At 50.6% G+C, this 15,616-nt stretch overlaps 1 protein-coding gene across 9 annotated transcripts in view; it reads left to right on the forward strand.

Moving 5' to 3' along the window:
• SLC24A1 (solute carrier family 24 member 1) overlaps positions 1-15,616 on the forward strand; it is a 30,483-nt gene that overhangs the window by 11,711 nt on the left and 3,156 nt on the right. For 8 of the 9 annotated variants that reach the window (XM_025199516.1, XM_025199522.1, XM_025199520.1 and 5 more), the window contains 5 exons: positions 499-561; positions 944-1,103; positions 10,237-10,320; positions 11,232-11,428; positions 12,257-12,475. In XM_025199516.1, the coding sequence (XP_025055301.1) occupies positions 499-561; positions 944-1,103; positions 10,237-10,320; positions 11,232-11,428; positions 12,257-12,475 (723 nt within the window). The remainder of the gene's footprint in view (positions 1-498; positions 562-943; positions 1,104-10,236; positions 10,321-11,231; positions 11,429-12,256; positions 12,476-15,616) is intronic. The other variant, XM_025199521.1, reaches the window with a different exon arrangement.

Here is a 15,616-nt window from a genome sequence, read left to right on the forward strand (position 1 = left end):
ACCTCTCCACTTCGAGCGACTGGAGAACTAGCTGTGAGACAGCAGCAGATCATAAAGCTGCTGGAGCCAGCCAGGCTGGAGAAACCTGATCCCACATTACATGGGTAGAGGGCAATGCCACTCAATGCAGGATTAGTCCTGCTCTGCAACTTTCTGAGACGATGGGGAAGGTACACTTTGGGAACTGAGCCAGTGGTTGCCTGGTGCCTCAGGAAGTATTGCAAAATGGGGACACTATGGCGCTGGCCCTCCATCCCTTTGACCACTCCCTGCTTTGCTCTCTACAGGGGTTTGCAAACCTCACCCCGCTCCCCTTTATGGTCATAAGCTTCTCCTCTCCGAAGGAAATGTGTGGCCCCAGGTCAGCAAGCTGCCCTCACAGATACTTGCAGACAGCGCTTCTCTGTCTCAGACTCGTGTGTGGATGATGCCAGATCTGGGGTGAGTGGAGGCAGCCCATGAACACCCCCATGACTTGTTGCTCTTGTTTGCATGCAGAAAAGTACGGGGTCTATCCTCGAAGATGGAGCAAAATCACCAGGAGAGGGCAAGAGGCTGCAGGTAGGTGGGCAGCAGTGTGCTGTGGCTCTGTATTTAGTGCGGGATGTCTTGGGCAGGAGGGGAGTGGGCCCATGCTCCTACCAGAGGTGCCCTCTTCTGTGTTTCAAGATCCTTAGCCCCAGTCCTGCACTCATGACCTGAGCAAATGGGAGCACAACCCAGCTCACTGTGCTCTCAGGCACACTATGAACTTGATTGAAGGGCTGGACTACAGCCTGCCCACCCTAGGTCTGCTCTTTGCATTGGTACCAGTGGAACCAATGTTGGTTCCTGGCACCAGCCCTGAAACCATGAATTGCGAACATAGTGAATCACACAACTGGGAAACCAGTGAAGGGCCCTGGTACTAATGGCTGTATTGTCCACGTGCTCTGTTCTACAGCTCATGCCATCCTTGCAGCGAGGAGGCAGCTCAGCCTCTCTCCACAACAGTCAAATGCGCAGCACCATCTTCCAGCTCATGATCCACACCCTGGACCCCCTGGCAGAAGGTGAGCAGATGCCGCTCAGCTATACGATCCCGTGCCCTACCCCTATTGCAGGTACAAATCACTGTGATTTATACAAAGCCATACAAGTCAGGGTTGGTGTAAAGCAACATGGTTCTGTCAAGGTCAGCCACATCAGTTTACACCACCTGAGGACTTGGCCAATCATGGTAGATATGCTTATTGCAGTAAAGAAGTTCCTTGTGAAAGTTCACTCCTTCCTCTGTTGAGGAGCCTCGTGCACTGGCATGCCATTTCTGATGCATTGTGGGAGCTGTTATCCCAATAACAAGAAACTCCAAGCTTGTTAAAAACACCTAATACAAGGCAGGAAATGAAAAATTCAGCAGATCTGCTTTTGCTCTTGCATCAGATGGGTTCCTCAGCAGATGAAAGACGATGGGGCATTAACAAGATTGTAAAACTGCTCTCCTTTTCTGAGTTGGTGGCCAGTGGCTCTGTGAACCTGGAAGCAGATATTTTCTTTTTGCCAAGTCATAAATAAGTGATTTAGAGATGGTTGAGTGTCATAGCAAGGTAGCTGTAAGATAAATGCTTATTGCTTTGCTAATGCAGAACTGTCTTACCACTGCAAACATATTGAAATTAATGTGCTTGTAACCAGATAGCAATCTCTGGTCTTTTTTATGGGAGCATGTCAGCAGCCTCTCCTTATGCCATGGAGGTGGAATGGATACCCAGCAGTGGTAGGCATAATGAAAATATTTTAGTTAAAAGATTTGCTTCTGGTATCTAATTCCAGCTGTCTGGCAGGTATAACAAGGGATCATTTCTGACAACAGTTTCAGATTTGTGTTAGGTTCTGTGTGTTAGGGATTCAATGACACATTCTTTAGATTCAAAGATCTCATTGCTTTGATACACACAAATAACAAGCATAGCAGAGGCTGGCTTCTTACATGCATTGTTATGCATTTGCATTTTGTTTACTCCTATTGAAATGCTTGACTTTTAATAGTACATTAGAGATATTAACACAGGAAGACCCAGAGATCTTCTTTAGCTGTATACATTTTTATAGCTTCACACACCGGTGTAAGGCTAAGAAATGGACAAGATAACACTCCAGAACCAATCTAAAGCTTTCCAGAAAATATCCTTCCAGCAGTTGTTGAAATCCAGACACAGGTCCCTGTCAGGATAATGAAATTAAAACCTTGGGTGAATCTAAGTCAGGAGTTGGAGCTGAACAAGCTGTTCTCACTCTTCTTTGTGCTGGGCAGGATTTGAAAAAGAGCCCAGTGTTCACCTAATTTTGTTGCCACTGAAATTGGCAGGAATTTTACCACTCATGTCAACAGGAGCAGAGTTTGGCCAATGCTGAGCACTTCTGAGCCCTTGCCCTGCATTGCTATTCTCTTGTTAGTACTGCATGACCATTATCACTCTTAGTGTCCCTGGCACTTAACAGACGACATGTCAGTTTCTTGGGGTCTAGATGCTGCTCCTGAGTGTGCTCGTTCAGTGCCTCACAACCCTGAAATCAAGGAATAGCAAAAGTGACATAGTGGTGTTTCTGAGCCTACCTCTCCCAAACTGGATTGGGTGTAGAGGAGCCAGACTCCAGAATACAGCGCAGTGCCCACGCCTAGGAACCTTGAACTTGCTGCTTTCTATCAGCCATGCATCTATACAGAGATCCAAGGTTGAGTTTCCAAGAAACCACAAAGCTCACACATTTTTTTAATTGACAGCTTTCCTTTCTAGCTCCCAGCATGCAATCCCACTGCCCTACTTGTTCTAAAAGGATTATCTGTTATGCCATTCAAAAAGAGATTGAAGCTAAGCAGATAAACACCTCTTGTGTATATCATTAAGGTTATGAAAAGGACTGCCCAACCCAAACTCCTAACACAAACTGGGCAGGTAGAGGCAACATTGGTAAGTACAGTGGGGCAAAAGGCTCTTTTTTGGCAGGGGTTTAGCAAAGAATATCAGCCGTCTTTGCAGTGGTGGTCACCCAAGAGCAACCAGGCATGTGGAGGGGTGGAAGGGTCTACCCTGTGTGAGCTATAGCCACCAGATGGCAATGTGATCACACGCATTCCAGCATATCTACTGAACCCAGGAGATGGCAGCAGTGACATATTGTGTGAAGACATGCATTGTGAAACGAGATATTATTGCACAAATGCTCTGCGGAAAAGGTGCTGCTAATATCTGCTTGTCCTCTGTGCCTACCCAGACACACACAAATGGCCACCTCTGGCACATTAAATTATGTCAAAAAGGGAGCTGTCTTTGGAAAGCTGTTGGAATAAAGAAAGACTAGTAATAATAGTAGCAGCATGTAGAGGATGGTCACACTGGAAGTGAGGGCCTCACAGTGTCAGATGATGTACAGACATGTAGCTGGAGAAAGTCCCTGCCATTAAAAGTTTGTAGCCTAAAGAGGGAGGGTCTGGGAGAAGGGAAGTATACTTGTTTTTGATGGGACACCCTGCTGTGCCTGGAAGCAGTGCTCTCAAGCAGACTGCACTGCTCCAGGCAGGCTGTCTCCTCAACTAGAAGCTGGATAGCTGTGTCCACGTGATGCCTTGGGCAGGCCAATTAGCATTGCTGCAACAGGCCAACCAACCCACCCCCAAACCAATTAGCCCACTGGCAGCACTTGACAGACACAACCATGCCACGTTTAGTTTCAGAGCCAGCCTATAAGGAGCAGGAGCCGAGTTTGAAGGCCCGGGTGCTGACCTTGGGAAGTGTATTGCACAGAGTGTAGACAGAGCCAGAGAGGTTCGGTGACTCACCCAAGAAGCCTCTGGCAGAGACCAGGTCCTAGCTCAGCACCATCACTGCCAGCCCAGCCTTTATCTTAATGATGCTCCACTGCAGCTTGCCAGCATGCCATTCTCCTCTATAGGATAGAGCAGCCAGCACATTCGGAGTTGGAGTTTCTGTGGGCAGCAATGCGCTGTTCCCTTTTTCCTCTTATCCAGTCCTGTATCATCAGCACTTAACCCTGTGGCAAAAGGCATGATCGAAAAAATGTAGATAGATTAAGTGGGAAATTACACATCCCCAGGGCTGCCCCTTCTCACCTCACTGCTGTGCTTAGGGAAGTGTTTTGATCTGAGTTCAGTAACCCCTGTTACCTTCCCAGCACTGCCTGTGAAGCCCATGTCAAAAAAGGAATAGCTCATATTTAACAAATTGGGGGGTGTTGAGGGGGCTTCTGAAGCAAATGGGCTGGCATCATTATACCAATACCAACGGCAGTAGAAAGGGATATACCAATATGTCAAGAGCAAGGGGAAGACCGAAGAAACCATAGGTCCCTTACAGAATGTGGAAGGCAATCTAGTTACAGATAATACAGAGAAGGCTGGAGTATTTAATGCCTTTTCATTTCAGTCTTCACAAACAGGAGTAGCTACCAAATGATGAGTGCAATTGGCAGCAGAGATAGGGAAGGAGTCAAACAGCCTAAAGTAATGGCAGACAAGGTTAGGGATTACTCAGAGAAGCTAGATGCTTTCAAACTAGCAGGACCAGATGGGATAAACCCTAGGGTACTGAAGCAATTGGCTGAGGTCATTTCAGAGCCATTAGCTATTCTCTTTGAAAACTTGTGGAGGTTGGGTGAGGTCCCAAATGATTGGAAAAAGGCAAATATAGTACCCATGTTTAGGAAAGTGAAGAAGGAGGATCCAGGGAATTACAGACCAGTCAGTCTGGTCCCAATACCTGGAAAGATCATGGAGCAGATATTCAAGGAATATTGTGAAACACCTAGAGGAGAACAAGGTGATCAGGAACAGGCAGCATGGCTTCACCAAGAGCAAGTCATGCCTGCCCAACCTGATTTCCTTCTATGATAGGGAAGGCTCTGTGGATGGGGAGAGAGTAGTGGAGAGAGTGTGGACTTCAGCAAGGTTTTCACACCGTCTCCCACAACATTCTCATTAACAAGCAAGGGAAAGGCAGATTAGATGAAAATACTGTAAGGTGGATACATAACTGGTTAGGCCATCTTACTCAACTAATAGTCCTCAATGGCTCAGTGTCTGGTTGAGAAGAGAGATCAAGTGGGGTTTCCCAGGGGTCTGTCATTGTTTACTATTTTCACTAAAGATATGGACAATGGGATCGAATGTATACTTAACAAATTTGCAGATGACCAGTGGCGATGTGTAGGGGGTGGGCGGGGGTGTACGTGCACCCCCTGACTTGCCATGCTCGCCGCTTAGGCGATGGACAACGGGGGCAGGTGGGAGTGCAGGTGCCCCCACTGCAAGCGCCAGCTAGGGAGTGGAGCGCCGTGGCACTCCCAGAAGCAGCCGCAACCACTTCTGGAAGCAGCTGCAGTGATTGGCTGCCTTGTGATTGGCTGCAGGTGGACCCCCCCCCAGTCAGTGAGATTGGCTGCTGGGGACACCCCCATCCCCAGTTGCTGACTGGTCACTGGGGGGGGCATGTGCCCCCCCCCCCAAGGCAGCACAAGTCGCCTATGCAGATGACATGAAGTTAAGTGAAGCTGGAGACATTCTGGAGGGCAGAGCTAAGATTCAGAATGACCGGGATAGACTGGAGAAATGCTTCACAATCAATGAGACGAGATTCAACAGGGACAAATACAGAGTCCTTCACTTGGGATGGAATAATTGCATGCACAAATACAGACTGGGGAATGGCTGGCTAGACTGCAGCATTGCAGAGAAGGACCTGCGGGTTACAGTGGACCATTAGCTGAATATGAGTCACCAGTGTGCTCTTTTTGCACAACAAAAAGCCAACAGCATCCTGGGTTGTATTAACAGGAGTGTCCCTTACAAGTCAAAGGAAGTGATTTTTCCACTTTGTTTAGCACTGGTGAGGCCCCACCTGGAGTCCCGTGTCCAGTTTTGGACTTCACAATGCCAAAAGGATGTGGACAGACTGGACAGAGTCTGGCAGAGAGTAATAGAAATGATTAGAGGCCTGGGAAGGAAAACTTACAAGGAAAGGCTGAAAGAACCAGGGTTATTTAGTCTGGAGAAGAGAGGAGTGAGGGGGGATTTAATAACAGGCTTCAAATACCTGAAGAGCAATTACAGAGAAGATGGAGGTGGGCTTTTTTCTTCAGCTGTATGGGAAAGGACTAAGGAGCAATGGCCTCAAGCCGCAGCAGGGGAAATTTGGGTTGGCGATTAGGAGGAACTTTCTGACTATGAAGGTGGTAAAGCACTGGAACAGGCTCCCTGGGGAAGTTGCAGCAGCTCCATCCCTGGAAGAGCAGGTTGGACCAACACTTGGCTGGGATGGCTTAGTCAGGGATGGTCCTGCCTTGAGCAGGGGGCTGGACTAGATGACCTTGTGAGGTTCCTCCAGCCCGACTTTCCTATGATCCTATGACATAACTGTTAGTCAACTTCTTGTTCAACTACAGCTTCTAATACAAGTTCCTGCCCTCTTCCCTCCAGAGCTCAAAGAAGAACTGTCTTTGTTATTCTCTGTGGGAAGCTTAGCTGTGGGAGGAGAGAATTCGTCTTCTATGGAGGGGCCAAAGGGCAGTTAAGGTCCTAATTTCCACTAGTCTGGAACCTGGTCTCTGAAGATCTGTGGAAGGCTCTGCCTTACTACCCACCTCAAGAAGTCCACATGGGGTGGGTCCCTCGTTCTTTTTCTGCCAGTGCCTGTTCTTTTCTACTGGACACCCCAAGGCTTGTAGGACCAGCCCCTGCCCCCAGGTCCCTTCCAAGGAAATCAGGGAAATGGTGCAAGCTGTTCTCCAAGGGTTTTCACTGTAAAAAGGTTGGTGTTTTTTTCACAGAAATGTTCATCAAAAGTATAAATGTTACTAACCATCTAGTTTTTACCAAAAAACCCTAGCTCTCCAGAAATGAAACACGTCACCAGTGACCAGGGTTTCACGAGGAATCCATGGAAAGTGAAACTTTTTAAAGAAAGACACCTCTTTGTGGTGAAAAATACTAGTTTTGAGGGGAAAAGGAGCTGTTAGTTTGGGGTGAAAACATTTTACTAGCTCCAGTTTTCTGAGATTCAGGAGGGCATTACTTTTATCTGATGGTACTGAACAAGGACAACAGCCCTACGAAGGTGTCTTTGCAGACATTAGTGGCACAAGGGGCCACTCTGGCACCTTACTGGACCCTGAGGAATCAAATGCAACTCGAGAGCAGTGACTGATTACAATCCATTAACTTATGGGCGTGTTCAGGAGCCCTATTTATGACAAACAGGCTCTGGGGAGTGCATGTCATTAGCCATTTCCAGACATATGTACTTCTGGTGCTGGATGGTCCAGTTTCCCAGAGCCAAGTGGCAGAGGCACATACCTATTTCAGTATGCTTTGTCTGCCCCTGACACAGAGGACAGAATTTTTTTCTTCCCTACAGTGCATGTGGCAGTATTGTTTGCAAATTACCCACAAATGTGATGTGTGCTCCTCACAGAGCAGGCTCCAGCAGTCCTTTCAAACCTTGTGCAAAACCTGCTAAGGTTGTCTGCTCCCAGTGACGTCCCAGTTAGAGAGTGAATTTGGAAGTTAGACTGGAATAAACCATCATCATTGTGCACTAGATTGCAGCCAAGAGACCCTTGCATCCTACCTTTAAGTTTTCCTGATTTCTGCAGTTTGGTTCGTTGCTGTGGTTTTACTACAAAGTGCCAAAAAAGCCTTGGAAGCCTTTCCAAATGCAGATTTAGGGTGCCACGTTTCAGGGATCTCTCAGCCAGTTCACTCAGACGTTTGCCGATCTAGCCCGCTAGCGAATCCAACCAGCTCAGCTGCGGCCTGAAGAACTGATGGGCTGCTGTCAATGCAGGGTGTGGGGATCCTGCGGTAGACATGTGTTTCTCAAACCGTGGTGAGCATCCCTGTGAGGTACACGGTGAACTTCTAGAGAGCATGGGAGCAAGCAGGACAAGGGAAGGGGGACAAGCAAAAGGGAAAAAGAGCAAAAATGAAGAGCATTTATTTTCCTGAGTTCTTGCGAGTGGTTGGAAAGGGCCCAGAATGGGCGCAGTGACAGTGCGCTCTGTAACACACCTAACAACGTGGCCCACAAATGTTTGAGAGCCACAGAGCCAGAACATCCCGGCACCACCGGTCATTCCTGGCGGGGTAAGAGACAAGCTTGCAGGTGCCAGTGGAAAGGGCCGAGTTCAAACAGGCAGCAGCAACCTTCTGTCTGCCTGGGACCTGCTTAGCCCCAGCACCGGGTGGTGGTTGGACTCTGCCAGGAGCTGGGGATTCAAAAGGATTTGCTGATGCAGGGTTTTAGCTGATGGGGCTCCTCAAGCTGAGTTTTTGAGAACTGCTGAGAGGCGGCCAACCAAGCCCTCCTGCCCCCCAGCCCACTACTGCCCCGTCGGCCATGAGACCATGGGAGCTGTAGCTCTATGAGGCGCCCCAGCCGCACATCCCTCTAGACAGGGCTGCCGTGTGAACCGGGGCTAGAAGCGCAGCACTGGAGTGACCCCTGGCATGGACAGGGACTTAACTTTACAAATACCCGTCCTGCCTGCCTGACCTTCAGGGCTCAGCCAATCCAAGCCCCGCTCCTTGGAAGGTGTCATGGGAATTAGTGCCCCGCTCTTAGCCCACACGCAGACAGATCTCAGAGAAACTGGACAGCGACCTGAACCTAAGCTGTTTATCTTGACGGAAAGATACCCGCAACCTCCGCTCCCAGCGCGGTTTGCTCAGCTCGTAGGGCTCAGGCCAGGGCAGGGAGCCAAGAGCCAGTATTTACGTAATCCTGATCAGTGCTGGGGCATGCCTGGCCTGACCCTGCTGATGCAGCTGGCTCAGCCCCAACTGCTGTGTCTTTGTGGGGGGAGAGAGCAGCAGGCAGGCCCAGGGGTCATGTGGGCTGAGGGGCAGCTTGCAGCGGAAGGTCTGGATCATTGACTTTCACCTTGAGCTGCCACTGGATGTAGCGTCAATAAGGAGAAAGAGCTCTGTCCTGGAGCTTCTCAACCCCCTGCTACACAGGCTTCAAAGGCAACACAGTGGACCGGGCAGGATCGGGGCCTGGGTTCTGACTGACCCTTTCCCCATGGAGCAAAACACAGTTGCAGGGCCCTGCCTGGGGGCACACGAGAATCACACATGGTTGTTATACAACCAGCTGTGCAAGAGATTAGCATCAGGCCAATGAAATGCCGCCCTAGAGGGAATTCGTTTCCAGCCCGGCCACAGCACAGAAGTGGATTAATTTGGCCTCCCACATCTGCAAAGTGCTGTTTGCTGACAGCATACGAAGCTCCTGTGTCTGAGACCTCTTGGAGCATGGCCTTCATGGCACTCCCAGCCCGGTCCCTGTCACACGCACAGACCCTCTGGTTGGAGTTTGTGGTGTTTTCAGTCTAGCCCAGCTGCTGATCTACCCAAAAGCTGAAGGAGGGGTGTAACTGTCTCATTTTTGCAGTGAGGAGACAGGCCAAGCCACTGGCATGCCAATAGTCCTCCACAATATCCAGAAGAACAGATGAGTTCCTTCACAACCGACTGGGAAAGACTCCTAGAGCAGCTCAGCTGATGCCAGGCGGTGCCTTCGTTTGTCACACACAGGGTTGCAAGAGCAGCATGGTGACTCAGGGAGAGGTTTGCAGTGTGGTGCTCTCACCTGGGCTAGATTAAACCTGGGTCCTTGGGTCTGAGTATCAGTCACCTCACCTACCTCTGCAGGAAAGCCCTGCTCTCAAGGGCTTGGAGAAGACTGTCATTCCTGTGATAAACAGAATCAAAAAGGCATCTCTTCCCCTGTTCTAGCCATTTGCCAGACTGCAGGCAGAGCAGCCAAGCCCCAAGTGAAGGGAAGGAGGGGCTGCTCCTAGTTTCTCATGTAATCAAAGCTCAGCAAAATCAGTGGTCCCCAGGTAACAAAATTGTCTCGCTTCCAAATGCCTGCCTTCCCTGCTCATTCCTCTGGGGCATGAAGTAGTTGCTGTGCTGGAAAGGAGGCTCTTTTCCTCTCTTTCCCCATCATATTGAGAGTCCCTTTTAAAGCTGATTATTTTAGATTTCATGGGAAATCATCTGTGAGAGCTCAGGGATATTTACTGCGGTGATGTCAAATATAACAAGCCTGGTAAATTAGCAACACTCAGGACTTAAAAGACACCAGCCAAGAAAACAACCTAGGTATCAGAGCTGACTGCAGACACGAAGAGGGGGCTTACAGCTGATGACAGTCCTTTCTCTTCTCTCATTCACAGCCAAGTTTAAAGACAAGGTTGACATCTTGAGAAACATGGCCAAGGCCAAGATTGACTCTCAGCTCAAGCTAGCCACAAAGTCAGGTGAGTTAAAGGAAAGCTGTATTCACTCACCCTGCCAGCCCCACTCATCCAAGGCTGCCCATGCCCAAAGTCCCTCTTCATTAGCACTGACTGCACACAGCTGTCAGTGAAAGCACAGCAGCAATCAATCAATCAGTCTGGCTACCAACCTGCATCACCACGTGGCAATCCAGTTCAAACTCACACAGGCCCAGAAGTGGGTTAGTCAAATAAGCCTTGAAATGGAAATTGCTGTGATGAGATGGCGCATATTTCAATCAGGAGGGGAGAGCGTGCCACAGAGTTCAGCGGCGGGTGCCGATGTGCCAGCCTGTTAATCATGGTGGTTGCAGATGGGATGCATCTTTGAAGCAGATAAAAGACTGGCCTTGGAAGGGGGCAAGTTCACAGCTGCGTCCTGGCAGAGTCCTCTGCAGGGATGCAATGATGGGTGACAAACAGTGGAAAATGTCCTAAGGGGTTTTGACCCAAGTAGTCACTGTTTTTTCTGCTTTCACTAGCAACCCTTGGGCTGCTTGAGCTAGACATAGGTACCCAGTCTGCAGCATGGGGCCATGGTGTCAGTGAGGATGGAGAAGCTGGAAAAAACTCACACTGCAGTGTTCCCCTCCATAGACTCGCTGCAGCTGCCTTTTGCCTAAGGGTAGCAGGCAGGGTCCTGCCATTATTCTGCTGGCAAGGCTCCATAACAGGGAGGGAGAGTTTGTTCCCAGCTTGTCCTCTATGATAAGCAGCTGAGAAAAAATAACAGATGGGAGCCCTGAGCAGCCAGAGAGAGCACGCTCGAGCCATCACAGCTCAGGCATGAGGGAAGGCAAACCTCTCCCATGTCTAGACTCCCCATGGGCAGAGGGGAAGGTTCCTCCCAAGGCCAGCAGCCCTGCAGCCATCCTCCTCCTCCTCCTTTCAAGGTGAGGAAGCTCAGGTACCCAGTGCCGTGAAAGTGACCCCAGCCAGCGACGACGAGCCCAGCAAAGAGCAGGATGAACAGAATGCTGATGCCAATGCGGATCCCGATGCAAAAGCAGATGCAGATCCAGATGCAAAGGGAGATGCAAATGCAGATCCAGATGCAAAGGGAGATGCAGACGCCCCTCAGGACGAGCAGGTACCGTGAGCTGGAACCATGCATCTGTTTGTTCCCTGTCCGGACAGAACCCCTCCCCGCCCTCACCCCACACTCTGGAATAGGGCACAGCCCACTGCTCGCAATTAGCCCTTAGGAAGAAGCTGCATTTGCTGTAGAGGTACAGGGCAGGGCAGCTTAAAGAGCTAGTGGATGTGACTAGTTTGGCCCTTCAGGCTAAGGACCTGGTTCCAGAGTGCTACCTCTGCGCCCATCCAGGCTTAGTGGTACAGGGCCCAGGTTGGAGTGGCCATGTGGTCTGGCATGTCTCCTTCTGGCTCCCCCCTGGATTTCAGAGTAAGGAGGAAGCTACCATTGGATATAAGTGAACTGTCCCAACCTATGGAAACTGGCCAGGGCAGAGACTCGGGCCTCTTCTCTGCTCAGTTTTCTGTTTTAGTAACACCTAACCCAGAAAAGGGACATTGTCCCTTCAGAAAGACAGCCTGATTTAATGCCAATAGCTGTGCAGGTGAGATTTTTTTTTAAAGCCAGCTGAGGTGTATATTGCCATACCACCATGTGACCAGAGGCCCCAGTCAATACAACTCCTTAAGAGGGTCCCGAGTAACCTTCCCAGGCATCTGCCCTGAGCTGGGATCCGTCCCCATGGGCCGCAGAATGGGGGGCCATAGGACTTGATGCCCTGCCAAGAGTTTACAGATCGAGTAACCCAAACCTACACACCTGCAGGCACATGCAGATGTCAGGCTCCATGTGCGTGGCTTGGTGTGTGCACTCACCCATGTCCTAAGCAGGTGACACAGCCTGTGCTCGGTGTTAAAACGGCTGCATTGCCTTGGTTTGCAGCCCTCTTCAGAGGGTGAGGGCTCAGAAGAGAGCAGCTCAGAGGAGGACAGCGATGATGACAGTGGGGATGAGGACGATGGCGATGATGATGATGACGATGAAAACGATGAGCCGCTCTCCCTTGAATGGCCAGAAACCAGGAGAAAACAAGCAGTGTACCTCTTCCTCCTGCCCATTCTGTTCCCCCTCTGGACTACCGTGCCCGATGTTAGGAACCCGGTAAGATTTGATCTGGTCTCTGGGATGAGTAATCAAATGGTAAACTTGTTAGCAGCGGGAGCCCCTGGTGCTTAGCTTGGTATCTAGAGTCCTTCCCACCTGATTACCAATGATATCAGTGGGAGTGGGGCTTGCGACCCACCTGTGGTGGTTGCATGGCTTTCCCCTATTCTCTGGCCCTCCTCCTGACAAAACCAGCAGGAGACTCAGGTCAGAAAAGCAGGAGACCAGGCCAGCACTGGACTAGATTTCTTTTTTAAGAACTAAGAAAGCCAGGTCTGCTAAGAACATTAGGGAGCAAATGCTTGGTGCTAGGAGAGATGTCACCATGGGAACACTGTCGCCATGTGCATGCTTGTACACAACACAGGCGTTTGGATGCTCAAGCCCATCTCTAGGCACTCTGTATCCAGGCACTCACTGACTGCTGATGGGCAGGCAGCCTGTCTGTCTGTCTCAGACCATCCCTCCTTGGCTCGTGCCACAGCCACCTCCATAGTGGAAACCCTCCATAGCTCTGAAGGGACCAAGACCCAGATCCAAAAAGTGACCGCTGAGCATTGCAACATGCAGCTTCCTGGCACCTGGCCCCCACAGCGGGACCCAGAGTCCTGGAGTTGCTTCCTTTCTCTGAGGCTTAGGGGCCTTATTCATTGCTACGTTAGGCATGTACTTCTACTCTGGAGTGTGAGCCTCCCCTCAGAAATGTGGCAGGGGGTTCTTATATTCTTAAAAAAAAAGGGCCAGGGGAAAGGGGCTGCTGCTCCTGCCCTTTTATATGGCTTCTCCGTGGTTATGGCTATCGGCCTACACATGGGAGACCTGCAGGAATTGGCCTTCTCTGACCAGGAGATTCATCCCACCACATCTATGGATCTTTTCAAGCCAGCTGCAGTTCGCTTGCCATTGAGATGACTGGGGTTGCAGCCTCTGCTCCAGTGACTGGCACACACACAGTCCTTGTCCTCTTGCCCAGGTGAGCACTAGAGGTTCCCAAATTGCTGCTTAATGACACACAAGGAAATAACACAAGCAGGTGGACAGGACAAGTTAGTCTCTGTCTACCAAGCTCCCTGTTGGGCACCACGTTATTCAATTCCTACTGCAGCAACATCCCACCCACTCATAAAAGTTTGCCTACAGAAGACGTCTGTCCTCAGCATCCAGAGCTCAGCATCGCAAGGGGTGGAGAATGAGCCCTTCAGTGCTGTCCTGGCCCAGCTGGCTGAAGGTTGTGGGAGAGGGTGTCCACCCACCTACTTGTGTGCTCCCAAAGCAGTGACTGGGCTGTGGGAGCAGCAGCTGGGGACTTTTTTTTTTTAAGTCCCCAAATTGGGTAAGAACCACCCCCCTTCCCTGGCTCTTGGCACCCTCTCCCCTCCCCTCCCCTCAGCAGTACCTCCTCCCCTCTTCCCCCCCTCTCCCCTCCCATTCACCCCACCCCTGCCTGCCAGTGCCATCATCCCCAGCTGCCCAGAGTTGTGATGAGCTCCAGAGCTGCTCCTGCCCTACTCTAGCCAGGCTGTGCAGGGAGCCAGGGACAGTAGTGGTGGTGTAATGGTGGCTGGGTACTCCACCTGAGCTACTCATGGGCTAGTGGGGAACCCTGGGGGGACTGGGCAGGAAAGAGGAGCCTACCCACCCCCACTGCCGAGTCCAGCTGCATTGGAGTGGGAGTGGTCCTAAAGCTCCCCCTGCCCCCAGGTCAGCCAGGGACAGTCAGCAAGGGAAGGTGGAAAAAGTTGCAGGGGATCATGCTGCCAAGCACGGAGGGGAAGAGAAGGATTTGGGGACCTAAAAATCCTTGGCTGCTTCTCCCGTGACATGGTCTGAACAGGGGGTGTGACTGTACCACAACAACCCCTCTAGATCCACTCCTGGACTCACCGTCTGCTGCCCAGCTGGAGAATGCGATGCACATGCCTGATGCCATTCATCATGCATGAAGCTCGTTACCTTCAGACATGAGTCAGAAAGTTGCATCCTATCCCATTCCCACAGTGGCTGGTGATGAACATGCAACCTCAGCACCATCAGGAGAAGGCTCATGCCAATGTTGACAGCCTGCCATATATATATATATGGATGTCTTCAACCCAGCTGCAGTTCACTGGTCATTGAGATGACTCCTGTGGTACAGCAGGCCACTGAAAACAGAAGATTAAGACTAAGAGGGGATTTGATAGTCTTCCAATCCCTGAAGTGCTGTTATACAGAGGATGGGGACAGACTATTCCCTGTGGCTGAAGGGGACAGGACAAGGAGCAATGGTCTTAAATTGCTCAAGGGAAACTTAGGTTAGGTTAAGAACTTTCTCACTATGAGGCTGGCTCAGCATTCAATCGACTGCCCAGAGGGGCTGTGAAGTCTCCATCCTTGGAAGTTTACACGAGCGGCTTAGACAAACACCCGTCTAGGATAGTTTAGACAGGGATGAGCTGGCCTTTTGCAGGGGGTTGGACTAGATGAACTCCCAGGGGCCCAGTTGTTTTATGATTTTATGCTTCTCTGCTGCACCAAAGCAGCACAGAATCACACTGGCCAGAGGAACAGCCTTCAGACAACAGCAAGTTGCTTGGTGCCGATCCTACCATCTGCCATTCTGGTTTTGACCTTCCATGTGGTCAATGGATCCCGCTAAGCAGGTTGTGGGTGGGCCAAGGTCCATGTGCAGCCAGTCTTCATAGGTGGGTCCGACATGATCAATTGGCACTGCAGCTGTGGATGAGGATGGGCCATGGTGTACATTGCTGGTGAGTGCTCTACCGAGACTGCAGGCTGGCGGTAAGGCAGCTGGTGGGCATGGCCAGACACAGTGATTAGGTAGCAGGTGGGAGGGCAGGCCAACCACCACTGCACTTTCAAACAAAATGGTTGCCCCTGCATGCTGTGATGAGTCTGATCCATTGGTGAAAATGCCCATCAAGTGAGCCCAACAGGCAGCCAGGCACAGACATGCCTAGCGTTTGGAGGCCAGAGCTCAGATGTGACCTTTACGCCCTTGAGAAACATTAACATCCAACTGAGCACCAGGGAGTTTGGGCACCAGCGGAGCAGAGGTCCCCAGGCAGCGCATGGAAATTCACCTGCCGAATCTCTTTCTGGATCTGGGGCTTAGGCCCGTTGTCGGTTGCCTCCCTC

The sequence above is a fragment of the Alligator sinensis genome, unplaced genomic scaffold (genome assembly GCF_000455745.1).
Source record: "Alligator sinensis unplaced genomic scaffold, ASM45574v1 scaffold210_2, whole genome shotgun sequence".
Taxonomy (NCBI): domain Eukaryota; kingdom Metazoa; phylum Chordata; order Crocodylia; family Alligatoridae; genus Alligator; species Alligator sinensis.